General features: G+C 43.8%; 1 protein-coding gene across 1 annotated transcript in view; it reads left to right on the top strand.

Annotated features, from left to right (window-relative positions):
- Cwh43 (cell wall biogenesis 43 C-terminal homolog) overlaps positions 1–21,304 on the top strand; it is a 44,516-nt gene that overhangs the window by 10,818 nt on the left and 12,394 nt on the right. The window contains exons 6-13 of the mRNA XM_041671483.1: positions 801–889; positions 1,547–1,804; positions 4,198–4,323; positions 7,450–7,529; positions 11,915–12,020; positions 13,586–13,721; positions 14,917–15,066; positions 16,589–16,733. Of these exons, the coding sequence (XP_041527417.1) occupies positions 801–889; positions 1,547–1,804; positions 4,198–4,323; positions 7,450–7,529; positions 11,915–12,020; positions 13,586–13,721; positions 14,917–15,066; positions 16,589–16,733 (1,090 nt within the window). The remainder of the gene's footprint in view (positions 1–800; positions 890–1,546; positions 1,805–4,197; positions 4,324–7,449; positions 7,530–11,914; positions 12,021–13,585; positions 13,722–14,916; positions 15,067–16,588; positions 16,734–21,304) is intronic.

Genomic DNA, 21,304 nt, shown 5'->3' with positions numbered 1-21,304 from the left:
TCTGCAAGAATGACAAGTGTTCTTAACTGCCCAGACATCTTTCCAACCCACTTTAAATTCTTCTCCTGTAAAGTTTTTTTTGTTTTAATTTTTATGATTTATTTAACTTATTTTATGTGCATTGGTGTGAGGTTGTCAGATCCCCTGGAACAGGAGTTACAGACAGTTGTGAGCTGCCATGTGGGTGCTGGGAATGGAACCTGGGTCCTCTGGAAGAGCAGTCGGTGCTCTTAACCGCTGGAGCCATCTCTCCAGCCCCTAAACTTTTTATAAAAATAACAAAACAATGAAATAGCTTGTGGTAGTTAAAAATAAGTAAGACTGTCAAGCTGTCACTCATTTTAGGAAGACACTAGATAAAAGCAATACTGAGAGAGAATAAAGACAATTCCACAACAAACATTGCCAGTGACTCGTCCTTTGGTCCTTGGCAGACTCATGTGAAATCTCTAGTGGCTGCTATGAGCTGTAACTTAAGAGATGGGAATTCACTGTGTCTACACTGACCATGAGAGACTTCTGGCGTTAGACTGTTTGCTACTTCAATGCTCTATTTTGTTCGTTTTATTTTCGGCACTGCACATTAACCCCTCCCGTACGCTAGGCACGGACCCTTCACTGAACCACCCCATCCGTTCTCCTTGAGTGTTCTGTGCACTGGTTCCCAGCGGCTCTCATTCTCGCCATTGCTTCGTATCCACTGTGTGATATGAATGGATGTAGCTAGCGGTGGTAGATAGATTTCTGATCTATGCTTGATCGATGTATTGATTTTGCTTTTTATTTTCATTTATTTACAGAGGTGTGGTTCTGCTGGGCTTGGCTAGTGGATTGATGCTTTCAGGTTCATCAAGGCTTTGTGACGCTGGGCTAGCCTGGTGGGCAACAGGTATGTAGAACTGGCCTGAAGTCCCATTGTCATTGCCCCTAACAGTGAAGGGTCTGCTGTAGATATCTTGAAGAATGCTTTTGTTCCTTTATTGTCTGTTTTGTTTAATGTCTTTTGGCCTGAATGGCCAGGGGTTCTGGTGATTGGCTGGTTGTCAGGTTGAGTAGGGTTGTTTCATCTGAAGTTTGAGGGGGTTTGGGTGCCTTGATCTAGTGTATTATCCAGTTCTGGCTAGTGTGGTTATTACTTGTGCCTATGGGTCTGCTCTTCCAACTGGTATGGGTCATGCATATGCCTATAGGGTCTGTTGATGTTGCTGGAGAGGGTTGTTCACAGGGAAGCTCTTCCTCCAATTGATGCAGATGGTGCCTGTGCCTCGGGGGCCACTGATGCCACAGGGGATCCCCCCTTCCCAAAGAACAAGCATTGACCTGAGATTTGTTGCACTGTCTACTTCTAGGAGTGCTAGTGCCAGGCTGTGGCTGGGAACAAGCCATGTTCAGCTGCTACACTTTGGTTTGCTTGGGAGTTGAGCACCAACCAGTGGTCTCCTGAGGTTTCCAGCACTCACCCACTAAGAACTGGTCATGCCATGAGCTTTGCTGTTCTCTTGCGTCTCTCATCCTGCTTTTTCTTTTTCCTGTCTCTTACAAACAGGAGCAGCTTCAGCCATGGGTCTCCTTTACCTGCATACGTGGGCAGCAGCTGTTTCTGGATGTGTACTGGCCGTCTTCACGGGGTCTGTGTGGCCTCAAGTACTTGGACACCTTGTGAACTCTGGGACAAACCCTGGGGAAACCATGACCACAGGCATGATCACTTATCTTTTAGAAATATTTTTCTGTGCCTGGTGCACAGCTTTCAAGTTTGTTCCTGGAGGTGTCTACGCTAGAGAAAGATCGGATGTGCTTTTGGGTGAGTCCATGTCCACAGATCCTGTTAAAGAAACTGACCCACGTTCCTGAAGACACTCACCTTCCTATCCCCTGAGCTCTACCTCTGTCAGGACAGGCTGTTCTGGAAGACTCACTGTGAAGTGAAACAGGATCTCTGAGAATTCCCTATTTCCCGTCTTGGCTGGGACTTTCACCCCCTTAGAGGAACATGGAACCATGACCCCAACTCCTCCCAAATCCTTCTCCACCTCTCTACCCACCCAACTTCACCTTCTTTTTCTTTATTAAGACAAACCAAGTAACAAACAACCCACAAAAAAAAAATATAGAGTCTGATTCGTGTTGACCCTTACTGTAACACTGATATACCCGGTGCCACTCTATTGAGGAAAACGGATTTTCCCCTCTTCCAGCAGATATCAATTACAAATAGTTTCTTGATTATGGGTGGAATTTGTGCCCAGTTACCTACATTTTCTCTGCAGGTGCCGGGCTTTGCAAACTTTGTAATTCTTGTGGTTTCTTTCAGGTGGGTCTACTCTCTCGGGCTCTGCTCTGTCCGGTGTCCTGCTTTTTTTTCACTCCAGCTTGCTCGGGGTGCTGCCTGGTGGAGGACGGGAGAGAAAGTAAGAGCTGTGCTGTCCCTGGCTTTGTTTCTTTGGAGCACTGTGAATGATGGGCTTTGCTAGTTTATTCTCCTTGCTCATAGACCTGTGAAACTGGGCTTTGTCTCAGCTTCGCATGAATGAGAACCTTCTTTAATAAGAAGAGTGACATAGTAACCAGGCAAGGAAAGTTGGCAATGTTGGGCAGCTTTCTACAAAATGTCTTTATTGGTTTTTTGAGAATATCACAATAGATTTTAATCATATTTTTTCCCCTTCCCCAACTCTTCCAAGATCTTCCCCCTACCTCCCTACCTGATACGTATTTTGAAATCCCTGGTAGTGGTTTTCTCTGCTGATGCAATAAGCTAAATCAAGCTGAATTAAAAGCAAAGCTCTCCTGGGTGATCTCAGGATGGAGGAGATCACACTGCTGCTCCCAAAGAGGGGGCTTTAAATATCCTGTAGGTGCAGTCTTTGAACAAACTCCAGGGGAGAAGCCACCGTCTGACTGTGGGAATTTTGTCCGGCTTGAACCTGTGCCAGGTCTTATGCATGCTCTCATAGTCTTTGTGAGTTCATACATCCACCAGTCCTGTTGAGTCTAAAAATGGGGTTTCCTTGGAGCCTTCCTCACACACTATCTCTGCCCCCTCTTCTGCATAGTCCTGGGCTTTGAGGGAAAGCTGTGTTAACGACACCTCTTACTGAGCACTGTGTAGTCTCTCACTCTCTGTACTTTGTCAAATTGTGGGTCTCTATGTTAATGAACATCTTCTGCAAGAAGATGCGTCTATGATGAGGGTTGAGTGAGCTACTGCTCTATGGATGTGCCAGTATGTCACGAGGAGTCATTTTATTGCGATGACCATTTAGCAGAATAATAGCAGTGAGTTTCCCCTAGGGCCCATGATCAGTCTAGTTCCAGGTTCTTGGCCTCAGTAACAGTGTAACACATGAGTTTCATTTCATTGAGTGGGCCTAAATCAGGTTTTTTTTTTTTTTTTTTTTTAAAAAAAAAAAAACAGGAGTTGGTTACTCCCATAACATCCATGCCACTATTGAACCAGTGGGCATAGCTTGTAGGCAGGTTGTTGTTGTAGTTCTAAGCTTCTAGTTGAGTACCAGCTAGATTCCTCCATGTTATTCTCTGCAAAAGTAGTAGGTGCTCTTAACCACTGAGCCCTCTTTCCAGCCTCCATCTCACCATTGTTGATAGAAGGCATTATCTTTTACGATACTGGGTATTGAATCCAATGCCTCATGAGTGCTAGGTACGCCTTTGCCACGGAGTTATGCCCCATCTCTCTTTTTTTCTCTTTCTTTTTTTTTCTTTTTCTTTTTTATGCATTTATTTATTTATTAAAGATTTCTGCCTCCTCCCCGCCACCACCTCCCATTTCCCTCCCCTTCCCTCAATCGACTCCCCCTCTCTCATCAGCCCGAAGAGCAGTCAGGGTTCCCTGCCCTGTGGGGAGTCCAAGGACCACCCACCTCCATCCAGGTCTAGTAAGGTGAGCATCCAAACTGCCTAGGCTCCCACAAAGCCAGTACGTGCAGTAGGATCAAAACCCAGTGCCATTGTTCTTGACTTCTCAGCAGTCCTCATTGTCCGCTATGTTCAGCGAGTCCGGTTTTGTCCTATGCTTTTTCAGACCCAGTCCAGCTGGCCTTGTTGAGTTCCCGATAGAACATCCCCATTGTCTCAGTGTGTGGGTGCACCCCTCGCGGTCCTGAGTTCCTTGCTCATGCTCTCTCTCCTTCTGCTCCTGATTTGGACCTTGGGGTTTTTTTTCTCTTTCAACAGGAGCCATAATGGTAATTATTGGATTAAATATGCTGTTTGGACCTAAGAAAAACCTTGACTTTCTTCTTCAAACAAAAAATAGTTCTAAAGTACTTTTGAGAAGGAGTGAAAAATACATGAAACTTAGTAAGTATAGTTTTACTTGCCTTTAAAAAAGTTTGATGAATAAAATTTTTTCTTTACTTTTGTTTTTTTTCTTTCTTCTTTTCTTTTGAGACAGAGGGTCTTCTGTTTATTTGTTTATTTTTCAAGTCAGGGTTTCTCTCTGTAGCCCTGGCGGTGCTGGAACTCACTCTGTAGACCAGGTTGACTTAGACTCACAGAGAACCCGCCTTTGCCTCCCGAGTGCTGGGTTTAAAGGTGTGCGCCACCACTGCCCAGCTTGAGACAGGGTCTTTTTATGTAGCTCTGGCTATCCTGAAACTCACTATGCAGACCAGGCTGGCCATGAATTCACAGAGATATTCCTGGGCTCACAGAGATAATCCTATCTCTGCCTCCCCAGGGTTGGGATTAAAGGCATGTGCCTCCATGCCTGTCTCATGTTGTATCTATTTTCTAATATGAGATTCAAGAGTACCACGAAGCCTGCTGAGCCCTTCACTTGGCTATAACAACTCTGTATTTTGCTGCCAGTTGTATTGTTTCCTTCCTGCCTTTTGGTTTGTTGAAACATGTTGCAGAATATTTGTTTAACTATGCAGATATGTGCTGCGTTTATTTAACTATGTAAAGCTGTATGGCATTTGTTTGTGTTGTGGAATATTTGTTTAATTATGTAAAGGTTTGTTGCTGTTTTACAGGTGTGTGCCTGTCCAAGGCACATATTTGGTCTAATGAAAATCTGATTGACCAATAGCGAGGGAGGAGGTATAGGTGGAACTTCCATGCAGGGAGAGTGAGTAGGGGGAGGAATTTAGGCTCAGCGAAAAAGGAGGAGGAGATGGCAGGGAGATGCCATTGACCAGCGAGCCAGACAAGGAGAAAACAGGAAAGTAAGACATACAGAATGAAAAAAAAGAAAAAGTCTCAAGGCAAAATGTAGAAACAGTTTAATGTGAGCAGACTTTTCTTTCTTTCTACCAGTTCCCAAATAACTGACAAAGAGACTTACTATTACTTATAAATGCTTAGCCAATAGCTTAGGCTTGTTACAAGCTAGCTCTTACAACTTAAATTAATCCATATTTCTTATCTGTGCTTTGCCGTGTGGCTTGGTGTCTTTACTCAGTATAGCATGCCCATCTTGCTTCTCTCTATGTCTGCTCGTGACTCCTGATGCTGCCATTCTTCTTCCCAACTTTCTCAGTTTGGCTCTTCTTAATCTTATCCTGTCAACTATTGGCCAGTCAGCTTCTTTATTAAACCAATCACAGCGACATATATTCACGCAGTGTAAAGGAATATTCCACAGGTTAAAATTAAGTTAAAAGAACTAGTGGGACAGACCTAAGCTAAGGTTGAGCATTGATAATTAATGAGATGTCTCCGTGTCATTATTTGGGAGCTGGTTGGCAGCCCAAAGAAAAATTGCAACTACAGAAACACATTTAAGCAAATCCCTGATATTGTGACATTTCAAACATAAATATCCTATATGGTTTTATTTTACTTCTAATATAGAAAATTTATCAGGTAGAATTTCCAAGATGTTTTTTTTTTCTGATGGTTGAGACCATGTATTCATTCCATCCTTCTTCTCTTGCTTTGGAAGATTAAACATGTTAACATTAGTGTGTTGGTAAACTATAGTCTCACACATGAAATAAGCTTGTCACCTAATGTCTGACTCATTTACAATGAACTGGATCACATATAAATGTTTAGTGAATGTATAATGTGCTGATTAGGTGACTGTTATGTAGGCTACAAAGACACATGAACACTGGTTTGTACTCTTAAGCTTTTAAACATTACCAAAGAAGAAAATATTATTGTAAAAAGAGACAACAATTGAAACTATATATTAAAATATTCCCTCAAAATATTTCTGAATTCTGTGTCCCAAAGAGTCACACGGTTATGTAAAATCTGTCATGTATGTCTCATCATAGTCTGGGAGGATCGTATTAAACTGAGATTTTTCTCAATGTGTTTGGCAGTCACGGCTTCACTGTGCTGCCCCTAGAGCTGGAGTTTGTCCTCCCCCTGCTCGGGAGTCTTTGGTCTTCCACTCTGAAGATTCTGACTTTCTCGGTACTGGGACGTCCTCAACATTGTTTTGCTCAGCTGCTTTCTCACTCTCTTTCCTCCATCTTTTTGGATGCCAATTTGGTTATATTGGCCCTTCCATGATTTTTGTTCTTAAGTGCTTTTATTTTTTCCTGCATCTGTTTTATTTTCTTAAAAATTAAAAATATTTGTTTGTTTGTTTGTTTATTCAGTGTGTATGTGGGGGGCAAGGCATGTGTCGAGAGAGTCTGTGTTCTTGTTCTGTCAGGTCCGCACTAGGGATCAAGCTCTCGTGCCTCTCCCTGCTGAGCCATCTTGCTGGCCCCGCCTCTATGTCGCCCTTTGCATTAGTTCTCCTTTAAGCTCTAGTCTGCTCTAGTCTGTATCTTGCCCATTGAACTCTTTCTCACTCATTAAATTATATATTTTTTTATTTCTAGTTTAAACACCTTATTTTATTTTATGAGTCTGAGTGTTCGCCAGCATGTATGTCTGTGTACCATCTCATGCCTGGGGCACCAGAGGCCAGAAGAGGCTGTCAGCTCCCCCTGGAACCAGAATAAAAGTCAGTTGTAAGCTGCCGTGTGCTGTGGATCAAACCTGGGCCCAGTGCTCTTAGCCACCTGTCCGTCACTCCACCCCTCTATTTTTATCTCTAACAATCGGATTTATTTCTTTACAACTTCCCTGATTATTTTGTTGTTAGCCTTCCATTCCCCAGTCATACTTTCGCTTTCTCTCTTGTTTCTGAACACGCTAGGCATGCTCACTCCGTATTTTGATTCTTAAATTTCTGACATCTAAAAGATCTGAAATCTTCATGTGTTGGTTCTTCAGGACATCTTTTCCTGATGTTTGTGCCTGCAAAAATGTCTTTTCATGTATATTTTGTAGTTTATTTCTCTTTGTGTTTTTTTTTCTCTTGTTATGTTCCCAGGGAATAACCTTCAAATGCCTGGTTTTAAAGTATGGATGATGTATACATGTCCCACACATACTCCTTGTCAATAGATAAAATTTTGAAAAAACTATTTAAATGTTTTAGTTTCTTTTTGATGATTCTTTTTTCTTTTTGTTTAGTTTTGTGGCTGCTTGTTGGTGTGGGGTTGTTAGGATTAGGACTACGGCACAAAACCTATGAGAGAAAACTAGGCCAAGGGGTAAGTAATTAACATTTGTTAGATAAAGTTTTACTTTATGTGTGTGTATACATGCACACATACAGGCGTGCACACACACACAGACACACACACATATAATATTGCACAACACTATTCTGTTTTGAACCTTTATTTGACAGTGGTTTGGTACCTGGCCTCCCTTTTCTACTCTTTATTCCTTTTTGTTAAATTTGTCCCCTAGTATTTGAAGTGAAATTATTTATCATGTACATATTCACTCCCATTACTCATTTTCGTCTTCTTGTCTTTTCTTCTCCCACATAGCCCCACCTTCTGCGTCTATGTTATATAGATATATTTAAATTATGGATATGAGAGACAGCATGTGACATTTGTTGTTCTGAGCCTAGCTTAGTTGGCTTAACAGCATGATGTCTGCTTGCATCCATTTCCATGCAAATGACACCATTGCACTATTCCCTGTGGCTCAGTAAAACTCCGCTGCGTATTTGTGCGTTTGCACTGTTTTCTCTACTCGCCAATCTATTGATTGGCATCTTGGTTGATTTCAAATGCTGGCTATTGGGAGTACTGTAGCAAAGTATCTCTGTGATGTGTTACCTTAGACTCCTTAACTTCAGGTAGCTGTCCAGGAGTGGGATAGTCTGATTATATGATGCTTTTGGTTTAGTTGTTGCTGTGGATGTATTTACTTTAATTTTGTGTGTGTATTTTGCTTTCATATATGTATGTGCACCATGTGTGTGCTTGGTGCCCACAGAGGTCAGAAGACGACTTCAGATCCTCTGGAATTGGAGTTGTAGATAGTTGTGAGCCTACATGTGGGGACTGGGAATCAAACCCAGGTCCTCTGTTAGAACAATAAGTGTTCTTAGCCGCTGAGCAGCCCCATGGTTTTGGTGTTTGAGGAGCCTCTACACTGACTTCCAGAGTGGGTGTGAGCTACCCAAAGGCTTTGTCATCATCCACATTTGTTGTCTGTTTTCTGGACACTTGTCATCCTCACAATGTAGCTTTAATTTGTATTTTCCTGCTGGCTAAAGATGTTTAGTGTTTTTTTAAAAATCATATTTATTAGCCATTTATATTTATTCCTTTGAAGAGAATGATTTAGTTGCTTATTCACCCTGTTACGAATTTCTCTACTGGAGAAATTGGATTTTGGTTGTTTAAATAGTTTTGAGTTCGTTGTGTATTATAGATATTAATCCTCTGTCAGGATGTGTAGCCTTCACTCCACTGTTTCTGTTGCTGTCTGTTTATCACTATTTTGACTTAATGGTAGGCCTGAGTGTGATGACTTTAAGACCCTGGGTCCTATCCCTTTTAAGCTGATTACATAATGGAATGATTTAGGAAGTTGAATTCTGAGTCAATGCAGACCCAGGTAATAATGGCAACTTACTCATGCGTTTGATATGTAAAGTTACTTTTCCATTCATGACTTAATAATAAATTTTAAAAGAAAAGAGTGTTTTGTGTTTAATGGAGATTGCGGAAGATGTGGATATGAGAGTCATTGATTCAAGGAAAATCTGAGCAACAAATCTTGATTTCGTAAATTATGTATATCTTGTATAGTGGCATTCTGTGGATGTTTTATTGTCCTTTGTTTTGTAGTTTTACATGTTTAGATGTTCTCTACTCTTCCAGAAAAAGACAGAAGCAAGGATAAGTCATTGCAATACTGTGTTTTCCATCTGTTCTGGTAAAAAGAAAATTGTATTTCATAGTGCAGCCAGAGTTACAGTTTGAGATAAAATAGAATTCGAAGGCTATTGATGAATTCTAGTAATCTGTATTACCAGGAAAAACATTTTTATATTAAATATAAAGCTATTTTGAGGAAGGAGACTGTGGTCCATGTTTCTCTGGTTCTCCCTCACCTTTCTTCTCCTCTCCCTTCCCCCCTCCTCTCCCCTCCCCTCCTTCTTCTCTGCCCTCCTCTCCTCTCCCTTCCCCCCTTCTTCTTCCCTCCCCTCCTCCTCTCCTCTGCTTTCCTCTCCCCTCCCCTCCTCTCCTTTCCCCTCCCCTCCTTCTTTCCTCCCCTCTCCTCTCCCCTCCTCTCTTCCCCTCCTCTCCCCTCCCCTGTTCTCTCCTCCCCTCCACTTCCCTCCCCTCTCCTCCCCTCCCCTCCCCTCCCCTCTCCTCTCCTCCCCTCCCCTCTACTCTCCTCCCCTCCCCTCTTCTCCCCTCTCCTCCCCTCCCCTTTCCTCTCCTCTCTTCCCCTCCCCTCTCCTCCCCTCTCCTCCCCTCCCCTCCCCTCTCCTCCCCTCCCTTCTCCTCCCCTCTCCTCCCCTCCCCTCCCCTCTCCTCCCCTTTCCTCTCCCTCACCCTTTCCCTCTCTCCTCCCCTCCTTCTCTCCTCTCCCTTTTTCTCATCTCCAAGCAGTGCTAGAGACCAAACCCAGGCCACACTGGGTAACCATTTCTTATTCAGTAGATAATAATAAACCACCAATACAGGCGCCTTCGGGTGTTTTTTTCTTGTTAGTTATTATTATTACAATGTATTCTCCACATGAAGAGGATGCCTGATATCAGCCACAAATTCATTTCAAAGCAGTTATTTGAATTTGATTTACTGCTTGTTCATTCATTCACTTACTCATTTGGCAAGCGTTCATGGACTGCCTCTTGCTGTGCTTGGTGCCAGAGGTACATGGGGAAGCTGGACAAGATCTCTGCTCCTCCCCACTTTGCGTTCTAAATAAGGATGGTGTTCAGGCAAACAAATGAAGAAAGACTCGGGCTGGAGGCCAGGTGGCATTTTAAGAAGCAAGACTGTGTGGTATGGAGAGCTAGAGTCTGGGTGGCTATGGAAACTTCTCTGGCATTTGAGATGAGACTTGAAAGTTGATAAAAAGCCAGTTAGATGTGATTCAGCTATGACTCAGCTGAAGGGAAGGTGTATAAAGGACTGAGGGAAAGCCAGCATAGCGTGTCTGAGATGCATCAGAGGGACCTGCAGGCTGAGGTGTTGTGGAGCGGAGGATGACAGTTGGAGAGGCTGGGGATGGTCTCATCACACAGGGTTTCACTAACCACAGTGAGATATCTGTGAAGGATCAAGAAATATAAGATGTGAACATGGTTGTGGTACTAAAAAAAAAATTATTGGCAGCTTTTTCAGCACTCCAAGAAAGAGAATAGTTGAGTGGAGAGTTACAGAGAAGGGGAAAGATTGAGAGTGTGTGTGTGCTTGCGTGCACACGCACACACACACTCACATTTGATAGCTCTATCTATATAGCTTGGCCATCCTGGAACTCACAGAGACACTCCTGCCTCTGCCAAGTGCTGGGATTGCAGGTTCTTATCCTGAGGGTGTTGATTACTCTTCTCATTGCTGGGAGAAAGGATTCGTTTCAGCTCACAGGTTCAGGGCATGGGAGGCATAGTGGCTAGGGTTCTCCATGTGGTGACGGGAGCTTGCCTGGTGACCTGCTACATCTGGGCTCCTCAGGGGACGTAAACCCGTAAGCCCTGCCCTTTCAACTCTTCACCTGCCAGTGAGGCTGCATGCCCAAAATGTCCCACAACTTGCCCGAACAGCACCACTGGCTGCGGTTCAAGTGTCTGAGCACCTGAGTCTCGTGGGGACACTTGGCATTTAAGCCAAAACATTAAGATGGTTTTTAGTTGTTTGTTTAAAGATTTATCTTATTTTTAATTATGTGATGTGTGTGTCTCTGCATGCAAATATGTGCAGTTGGGTACCAGTGCCTTTTCAGACCAGAGAGAGAATCCCCGGGCAGTTATGAGCCAAAGGATGTGGGTGCTAGGACTTGAAGTTGGGTCCTCTGCAAGAGCAGTACACATTTTTAACTGCTGAGCCATCTCTCCATCCTAAGGGGTTTTTAAAAAATCAATTTTCTTGCATTTCTTCACATTGTTACTCCATCCTATGATAGAATCCTAGACAATATCATTGTGTCTGTGTTTTTAATTCCAGCTAAATCGCTTACAGCTTACTTCAACATTTTTGAAACATAAAGTCATATTTTTGAGATTCATTCATACGGAACTGTGTAGGCCAATTTCTATACGGTTCTCTTGTATGCATATAACTTCATTTGTTTATGATTTTTCCTATGGGGGATTAATTTATCCGGAGTAGGTAGTGTTCTATTTTATGTAACAACACATTTATTCTTTTTCTTGTATAGATAGCTAGATGGCTTCTTTTCTGAACTGCCAAGTTTAAGCTAGAAATTCACAGATTTACTTTGGAAGAACCATAGGATAAATGTTTTATTTTTATGAATTAGATTTGGGAGAAATGCCTCTGGGATTTCCTTTGCTGCAATGTGAACTTTGATCAGAGAGAGGTAGAGAGGGCTGGGACCCCCAAACTTCCGTTGTCCATAGTTATTCAAAGTTATCACTTCCACAATTCCTCAGGCACCAGCAAATGTGGTCTCCGCTGCCATCTGGCCTTTTCGGTTCGGCTATGACAACGAGGGATGGTCGAATCTAGAGAGGTCCGCTCAGCTGCTCACGCAGACGGGTGAGTCTTTCTGGAATTGGCTCCAGGTTTTGAGAAACCACTGTTGATCCTTTTATTTTTGCCAGGTTGCCAAGTCTTAGGATTGCTGTGTGTGCTCTAAGTTCCTGGAGAGGCTTAGCTTTGTGGCCAGCTCAGGTCTGCACTTCTGCGCCATGCCTGTCTCATGGAGCAATTAACTCGTTGATCTGGAACAGCCTGTCCTACTGAGTACCTGCAGGAGACTCAGCTCACACTCTTGTTGTTAGAGATGTTCCTGCTGGTGTCTCTCACCCCCCCCCCCCCCCAAAGACCGGGAAACGATTTGAGATCACAGGCAGAAAGAGTTTAATGTAAAGCAGTGAAAATTGTTTCCAGGGCCTGGAGAGGCAGCTCAGTGGTTAGAAGCACTGACTGCTCTTCTAGAGGACCCAGCTTCAATTTCCAGCACCCACATGGCCATTTCATAACTGTTTGCAACTTCAGCTGCAGGAGATCCGACGTCCTCAGACAGGTGTGCATGCAGGCAAAATGCCGGAGCACACAAAAGAAATTTTAAAAAAGGTTTTCAAAAAGCCCCAAGGTAAATCTTATTTGCCTCTGTGCCCTTGAGGAATTTTCTTGTTGTGAAGCACTGCGAAGTGCATGGGGATTTGGGTCTTAGGTCAGCGATATGGAGTCTGTAGCATGACAAAGAGCTGAATGGATCTGGTTATCTCTCATGCTAAGCCCAGCTCCCAAGAAGTGTGTGAGTGCCTTCGTGAGCACAAGGCTGTTAGTCTTGTTTAGAAGGCTCAGGCACTCCATGTCAGAGTCTAAGAAAAGCAAGCAAACTCATTTTTATACCAATACTGTGGAGCTGTTAGCCTTGAACTAAAATACCATCCTGGGGTTGAAGATGTAGCCCAGTGGGTAGAGTGCTCGCCTACTGTACACAAAGCTCTGGGTTCAATTCCCACCACTGCCTAAACTAGACATGGTGGTTCATACCTGTAACCTCAGCACTCTGAAGGTGGAGACGGGAGGACAGAAATTCAAGGTCATCCCCAGCTAAGAGGCCTCAGTTAAGAGGCTAGCCTGACCTATGAAGACTCGTTCTCAAAAATCATAAACGGTTCATGTGCGCTAGTCTGTTGTTTCTGAACATACGCTTGGAATTTATGAAAGCCATGAAGATTACTTGTGCTTCTGGAAAAAGTGTCAAGAATATTTTTTTAAATATGGAAAAGTCATGCTCCCTTCTTTTTTAAGATGCCCCATGCTTTAATTAAATTCTAAGAATCCAGCACGGGTTCGAGTCATACTCCTCTAATGACTCAGAAGGAATTATGTGCTTGGGGCTTTCTGGGTGCAGGCGAGGGTCAAGACTAACGTTCTGTCGGGTGTGCTGGTCTGCATCCATAATCCCCGCGCTTGAAAGGTAGGAGGATCATGAGTTCAAAACCAACCCCAACTGCCAAATGAGCCCTTGCCTTCACACAACAAAACAATAGCAAAGCCCTTGCAGTTTTTTTTTTTTTTTGCTTTTTCCTGTTGCCGCTGCCTCACTGTCTGCCTCACTGTCTGCTTCTGCCCCCTTCCCCAAACAGGTGCGGACTTTATTACCATTTTGGAGAGCGATGCTTCTAAGCCCTTTATGGGGAACAACGACCTAACCATGTGGCTGGGGGAGAAGCTGGGCTTCTATACGGACTTTGGGCCAAGCACCAGAGATCACACTTGGGGGTGAGTGGACCTTGGGGATTAATGCTGAGCAGAGTCCTGAAGGGTAGGGAGCAGTGGCTTGGGATGGGAAGCTGAGCCTGTCCTGTGGCTGCCGCACTGTGATGCATCTGGGAGGGCGACGCTGACATTACACATTGTCATGAATGTTTATAGTGGCTTCCTGGGGCTGGAGGTCACTGGGTCTTCACCTAGGCCAGCCCACCAAGGCTGGAGGGGAGTCCCAGTGACAGGCCTGTCTGATATTCTCAGGTAGCTTAGACTCTAGTGCAGACAGCCAGAACACATTGGCCTTCCACATCAGCTTCTTCACGCCTGGATTCCAACAACAGGAAATTGAAAATATTTGATAAATTCTAGAATGTTCCAAAGAGTGGGGCTAGAGAGATGGCCCCCAGTTTAAGAGCACTTGCTGCACAATCGTCGGGACCTCAGTTCAGATCCCAGCACACATGTAGCAAACTGGGCATCTCTGCAAATGCCAGGACTCCAGGCCAGAGGGATCTGCCTCCCTCTTTTGGCCTGTGAGCACAGACAGGCGCACCCACACACATATATGTGCATGAGCACGCGCGCACACACACACACACACACACACACACACTGAAAAGATAATAAAGTCTTTGAAAAGCAGAGAGTTCCCCCAAAAAGTATGCCTTGAATTTGCCACTCATTAAGTATTACATTTACTATGTGGGAATGAATGGATGTGTAGGCATTAAATTACATGCTATAAATAATCTAGAGATGGTTGGACACACTCAGGAAGACATGAAGAGATTGTATGTAAGTGAGACATGATTTTACGTAAGACAATCATTTGACATTTCTGTGTTTGTGGACATCATGGAGTCAGTCCTCTGCGGACACTGAGGGACAGCTATAAACAGTTTCACAAAGAAATCAACAACCATCTGAGATCATGCTATGTACTACATAGGAAGGAAACCAGCTCCTGAGAGAGAGTAGGTGGGCGGGTAGGGGCCGTGGGATGTTACAGTAACAACAAGTAACAGTAACAACCGCAAGACAGGCTAACTCGGAAGAGGCAATGAACTATCAAGCCAGCTTCCACAGATGTCTGCCACTTTCCTGCTCCGAGTGCCCCTCAGTGGATGCCAGTCACGTGACATGACTTTTTAGTGCATTTCCTTCATCTCATCTCATGATAGGCTGCACTGTTTTCATTCTCCTACAGGATTATGGCGCTGTCCCGGTACCCAATTGTGAGATCGGAGCATCACCTTCTTCCGTCGCCAGAGGGCGAGATTGCACCAGCCATAACTCTGACTGTTAACGTCTCCAACAAACTGGTGGACTTTGTGGTGACGCATTTTGGGAATCACGAGTGGGTTTCTTTGGTTTACTTAATATTGTAGAAATGATAGGCATTATTAAATATTACCTTGAATTTTTTATGTAACATTCTGACTTTCTACTCCTTTAAAGAAACATGTTAGATTATTTTCTGTGTTGCTGGTTGTACATGCACTTGAGATGCAGACAGTCTGAAAGGGTTGACCGTGCAAGACACAACTCCCGCTGTCCTTACAGGGTTATCAGCACAAACAGCCGCACTGTTGGGAGCTGAGGGCTCTAAGTGACATTCCTTTCTTTTCTCGTGTTTTCAGAAACAGCTGACAGGCAACGCTGCTATCCACACACACTCACTCCGCTAGGTCCTGTCTTCCAGCCTCCTTCAGTAGGATTGCTCCGCACTCTCAGCTCCTGGTGATCGCCCCACATCTTGCTCGGCCCCTCTAACACACATCAGCTATCTTTCTGTGGAAATGCTGCTGGGTGGTAATGGCAGCAGCACAGGCCTGTAGTCCTAGCACTCATAAGGCAAAGACAGGTAGATTTCTGAGTTTGAGGCCAGCCTAGTCTACAGAGTGAGTTCCAGGACAACCAGGGCTACACAGAGAAACCCTGTCTTGGATGGGGATGGGGGGGGGGGAAGGAAGGAAGGAAGGAAGGAAGGAAGGAAGGAAGGGATGGACTTGGTTACTTACAGATTTGTTCCTTGCTCCTATCTGTGACTATACATGGAATATATATATTTCATTTCATATACATATTTCCCAATGTCCTTTGCCTTCTATTTTCTGGGCAGATTTAGCCAATGAGAGGTACAAGTTAGGAAGACTCATGGCGGTTATTAGTTTTTTTAGCAGTGATCCTGTCGACCGGGTCGCACTCACCACCACCCTTTCCTCTTTCGCTTGTGTATTGACTCGTACTTGCAGTGCTGGAGAGTAAGCTCAGAGCCCACGTGCAGGCGAGGAAAATGCTCTTCCTCGATGAGCTGCATCTTCACCCTGCTGTGGCTTACTAATAGTGACGAAAACCTGAACCCATTCTGTGTTTGGCCTAGCTTAAGGATTTGTTTTATCTGTGTGCCAGCTCCTGTGAGTGGGGACATACACAAAAGCGTGAGTGCCCGAGGAAGCCAGAAGAGGGTGACACATGTCATGACTCTGAGGTCAGAGGCAGGTGGGAGCTGGCTGATGTGGATGGTGGGAACCAAATCCCATGCCTCTGCAGGAACAGCAGGTCCTCCTAAGTGCTAGGCCATCTCGTCAGCCCCAGCAGAGATGTTTAAATCCACTTGACTCAGTGGTTTCTGAAGAAAGGTTTTTCCTTAGTCAATAGTGTGTCAAGCCTAGTTTGAAGTGCTGATCTATCTACGTCCTGTTCATTGTAAAAATTCAGACCTTTTCCCAACACAAAGTTCTCTGCTGTTGTAACTTGTTTGAGGATATTGGGGGGGGGGGGATTTGGCTACCTGCTTTTTTAAAAAATTGTTTTACACATATAATGAAGAGGCTCATTTTTTCATGTTTTCTTTTCTTTTTTTTTTTTTTTTTTAGAGATGACCTTGACAGGAAACTACAAGCTATTGCAGTTTCAAAACTACTGAAAAATTGCTCGAACCAAGTAATATTTCTGGGCTACATCACTTCAGAACCTGGTTCCAGAGATTACCTGCAGCTCACGGAGCATGGCAACGTGAAGGTAACACAGTTTTAATACGGTTTCTGCTCTGCTAATTTAAATGCTTGAAAAATCCAACCCCCAAAATTCCAAGTGTGTGTGTGTGCCATTGGAGGTCACAGTATTCTGAGAATACCACAGGCCCAGTGAGATGTTATTGCTGTCCCTAGAAAATAAAATCCAGCACACTCCAGGGTCACTCACTGAACCTGGAGCTCATGGAATAGACCCTGGAATCTGCTTGTATGTGTTTTCCTGGGCTAGAATGACAAGCATGCACCAACTGCGTGCAGATTTTTATATGTGTGCTGGGGATCTGTGATGGAGGAAGGTCATTGGTTAAAAAATAAAGAAACTGCTTGGCCCTCATAGGTTAAAACATAGGTGGGAGGAGTAAACAGAACAGAATGCTGGGAGGAAGAGGAAGTGAGCTCAGAGGCCATGCTCCCCTCTCCCGGGCACATGCGATGAAACTCCGACCCAGGATGGACATAGGCTAGAATCTTCCTGGTAAGCACACCTTGGGGTGCTACACACATTAATAGAAATGGGCTAGTCCAGGTGCGAGAGTTAGCCGAGAAGAGGCTAGATATAATGGGCCAAGCAGTATTTAAAAGAATACAATTTGTGTGCTGTTATTTTTGGTGTAAATCTAGCCGTGTGGGAGCCGGGTAGGATGAAAAGCAGGCCCGCACCTCCCACAACAGATCTGAAGCCTGGTTTGTGTGGCAGGCCCTTTTCCAACTGAGTCGCCTTCCCAGCACCCTAACGGCTTAATAAATGTTTATTATTATTATTTATTTATTTGTGTGCTTATTGCACACAAAAAAGCACTGCACAGCCTACTGTTTTGCTCACTGGTCTGCACTATGGAAGGGCTCAGTGAGGACAGCTCGCTTGTGCTTCACCCAGGGCCAGTGAGCTGCTTCCTGGGTACTGCAGGATTTCCTGTGTGGAGGGTTGATAAGCAATGCTTTGGCTCTAACTGGACTTCCTCCCTTCATGATGGCTCGGCTCCAGAGTGTTGCCCTCTAGGTCTTGAGCTCCCACATGGCGCAGTGTCGCTTCTGCAAACCCCACTCCTTGACTTGAATTGATGTCAAAGACATCAGTAAGATTACCACAGGCCCAGAGATGATATTGTGCATGTACTTAGAGAATAAAATCCAGCACACTGTGAAAGTTAGTTCCAAGGCTGTGAGTAAAAGCCGGAATAGGATATCAGAAAGAGTGACTTCCAGGTCACACAGAGCCTTACAGTGTATTTCCAGGTCTAGAACACTTCGGTTCTTCACTGTACCCTGACAGAATCAAGTGCTCAGAAAATAATGCACAAACCAAACACGCAAGAGACTGTTCCACGCGCCAGACTATGACACACATTAGTTTATAGTAAGGACACAATTGCTGTGCTTGATTAGGCTCAGTAGAGATCTCTGACCTTTTTGTTTGGTTTTGCACCTCATGTCTGGAGATGTCTGTAGAGAAGCGGCTAATTTTACTACTCTAACTATCCTTAGGATGTAGCATTGGAGAGGCAGTAGAGACGTGGTGTAATAGGGTTTTGGCAGGTGGTAAAAACTCAAATGCTAGTGGTAAGAACAAGAAAGAAGCATGTTTCTTGGTGGAGTATCAGCACTGATGGAACACTCACTTTGTATTGTCTGGAGTTATAATCCCGATAATGTGATTTCACTCAATCAGGCTTGTGCTGCCATAGCCTTTGTTGCTGGGTGCCACCTCTCTCCCCCATACTATGGTCTCCACTATCATGGTCTCCACTCCTGTGGTCCGATCATGTAAAACAGCATCCATGTTCTATTTGGGACTATAGAAAAAGAGCTAAAGAAAAGGCTATGAGTGTATGTACATTGTCTCTAAATTTAAACTCCAGGAAGTTGACTCTTAAGTTTTTTATATGGTCATACTTCACTGTATAGAACACCGACGTAGAGCAATCCATCTTTATAGACAGAAGTCTCTGTCCTGCCTGGTCCTGCAGTCATTCAATCCCAACAAAACACACAGAGGCTTATATTAATTATAAACTTTTGGCCTATTAGCTCAGGTTTATTTTAACTAGCTCTTACAACTTAAATTAGCCCATAATTCTTTTCTGTTAGCCATGTGGCTTGGTACCTTTTATCAGTTAGGTATTCTCATCTTGATTGCTCTGCATCTGGCTGGCAACTGCCTCTCCTTTTCCTGTTCCTAGAATGAGGTGCAAAACCAAACAAAAATGGTTGCCCTGCCTATACTTCCTGCCTGGCTACTGGTCAATCAATGTTTTATTAAACTAGTATGAGTGACAAATCTTTACCATTTACAAGAGCATTTCCCACAACACATCTTAATGAATGAGAGAGAGAGAGAGAGAGAGAGAGAGAGAGAGAGAGAGCGCTACACAGAGAGCTAGCTCTTTGGAAGAAAGGTAACATTGGGAGATATGTCAGTCTCTGTATTCATGAAGTAGGCAGAAGTAGAGTCAATGTATTTTTTACTTTGGCTGTGATGGTGATATTTATTGTAGAGAAGACATGAAGAAAAACAGGATTGCAAAAGGGATGAACTCAGTTTTGGGCTGAGTTTGAGGCAAGCACGTGGCCTAGTGGCGATGTTAAAGGACAAGAGGATATATAGACCTTGGGTCCCCGAGTTTAACCAGGAGTAGAGATAAGGATCAAGTGTACTGGCAATCCTTCAGGCCATAGGCATGAGTGACTTTCCTTGAGGAATTCAAGAGGTGCGGAAGGAGGCCACAGAAAGCTGCCACTATTGCTTTGGTTTGTGGCACTACAGAATGCCTGGTTCTGGGTAGTTTATGAAGAAAACATTCGCTTACCTTGTAGTTTGGAGGCTGACATTAAACAGTTACGAAGCTCTGTTAGTTCAGCCTCCGGTGAAGGCAATCCCTCTGCATCATAACACAATGGATAACAGGTAGAGGAAACGACCCCAGGAAGAGAGGGACAAGTGCAGCTCATTCTGTGACAACTGGCTCTAGCCTCTGTGAGACCAGCCTTAACCCCTCTGAAGGAGGCGTCCATGACGTGCCCACTTTTTTCCAGGCCCCAACCTACTATGTTCCCATATCTCAACACCCATAATGGATTCCAGGCTCCCATCCCAGGACAGATATTATGGGGTGGTGAGGGAAAGAAGAGAAGCTACCAATCTCAGGTGTAGTGGCATTTCAGACTGCCTGAAGATCAGAGAGTAAAACAGCCCCACTGCTCAGCCTTACAGACCAGGTTATGGGAACACACACCTTTACTCCCAGTAGCCACACTAGTTGCCATAGAACTCAGGTAGTGAATGCCTTTAATCCCAGCCCTAGAGAAGATTATAAAATGGGAGGAAACAGCTCTCAACACACAGTCTCATTCTGAGATTCTTGGAGGTTGAGGTAGGAGCCAGTGGCTGGCTGCTTTGCTTTTTGGATCTTCATGTTAAACCCCAGTTTCTGACCCTGAGTTTTTATTAATCGTGTTTCACTCAGGAAAGAGCCCAGAGAGCTCAGAGGAATCAAAGCAAACCCTATGGGTTGGAACCACAGGGTTTTCAGTTCTCTGTGTGAGAGAGACATGGGTGCAAACATTAGCTCTTCTGTTGGCTTTCCATATATGGTTAAAAGCTGTTTTGATTGGCAATGGATGTTGATATTACTTTCTACAAGTTAGTTGGTGTATAGAGGAATTAAAATCATATATGCTTGGGTGAACAGATTTTTCTCTTTAAGAAATAAGTAATTAAATTCTCTAGTCTTAAAATTTTACAGCATCATATAAAATGTAATGAAGTAAAATAACAGCTAAACAGATTCATAGCTGGTTAGTTCTGTTAGCTAAATGGCTAAATTATTAATCTCTTTCCCAAGGCAAACAGAACACTACTTCTTGTATTTATTTGCTTTTTATAGTTATTAAAAATTTTAAACCCAATTCCTGATATTTATTTACACTTTTTGTGTACAAATGACATGTATAATATGAACAGTAATTAAGATTAACATACAGGTGCCCATCATGTAGCAAATAAAAATCATAAATTGTGCCACAGTTTTTAGTAATATAAAATGCATTTTAAGTTAAATTTAGAGGTGGTAAGAAATCAAGAATTTTTTTTATTTATAGGCTTTTGAAAAGAAGGAAGTGGAGATTTCTTCTTTCAGCCACAAATCTCCATATTTATAGGTTTTTTTCCCCCAATACATTATAGAAAAAAATTCCCATCTCCTTCTCTGATGAAAAATGAACCTGATTTCAAGCCTTCAACATCAAAGGACTCTCAATTGCTCCTGAATATGTTTCTTTCCATGATTCGATTTAGTAAACACAGACCAAGCACTGGTCCAACCCCAGGCTTCGTGCTGAGTACCAGGCAGCTGAAGATCCACAGATGAGATCCCCTCTGCACAGGGAGATGAGGGAGGGGACAACCAAGCCACTGTGGCATTTGACTGCAGCTGGTGTGCAGAGCCTGGCTAGGAGGACTGGGCACTGGTGTAGAGCTCCCGGTTCTGCTGGGGTGGATGAAAGCTGCCGGAGGTGAGACCACAGTGCACCGCCGCTGTGTTTCCAGCATCTGGTACA

This window comes from Microtus oregoni, unplaced genomic scaffold, assembly GCF_018167655.1.
Source record: "Microtus oregoni isolate MIOR12 unplaced genomic scaffold, Mior012 000021F_ref0000039, whole genome shotgun sequence".
NCBI classification, from domain to species: domain Eukaryota; kingdom Metazoa; phylum Chordata; class Mammalia; order Rodentia; family Cricetidae; genus Microtus; species Microtus oregoni.
This window is presented reverse-complemented; position numbering and strand designations above follow the sequence as displayed.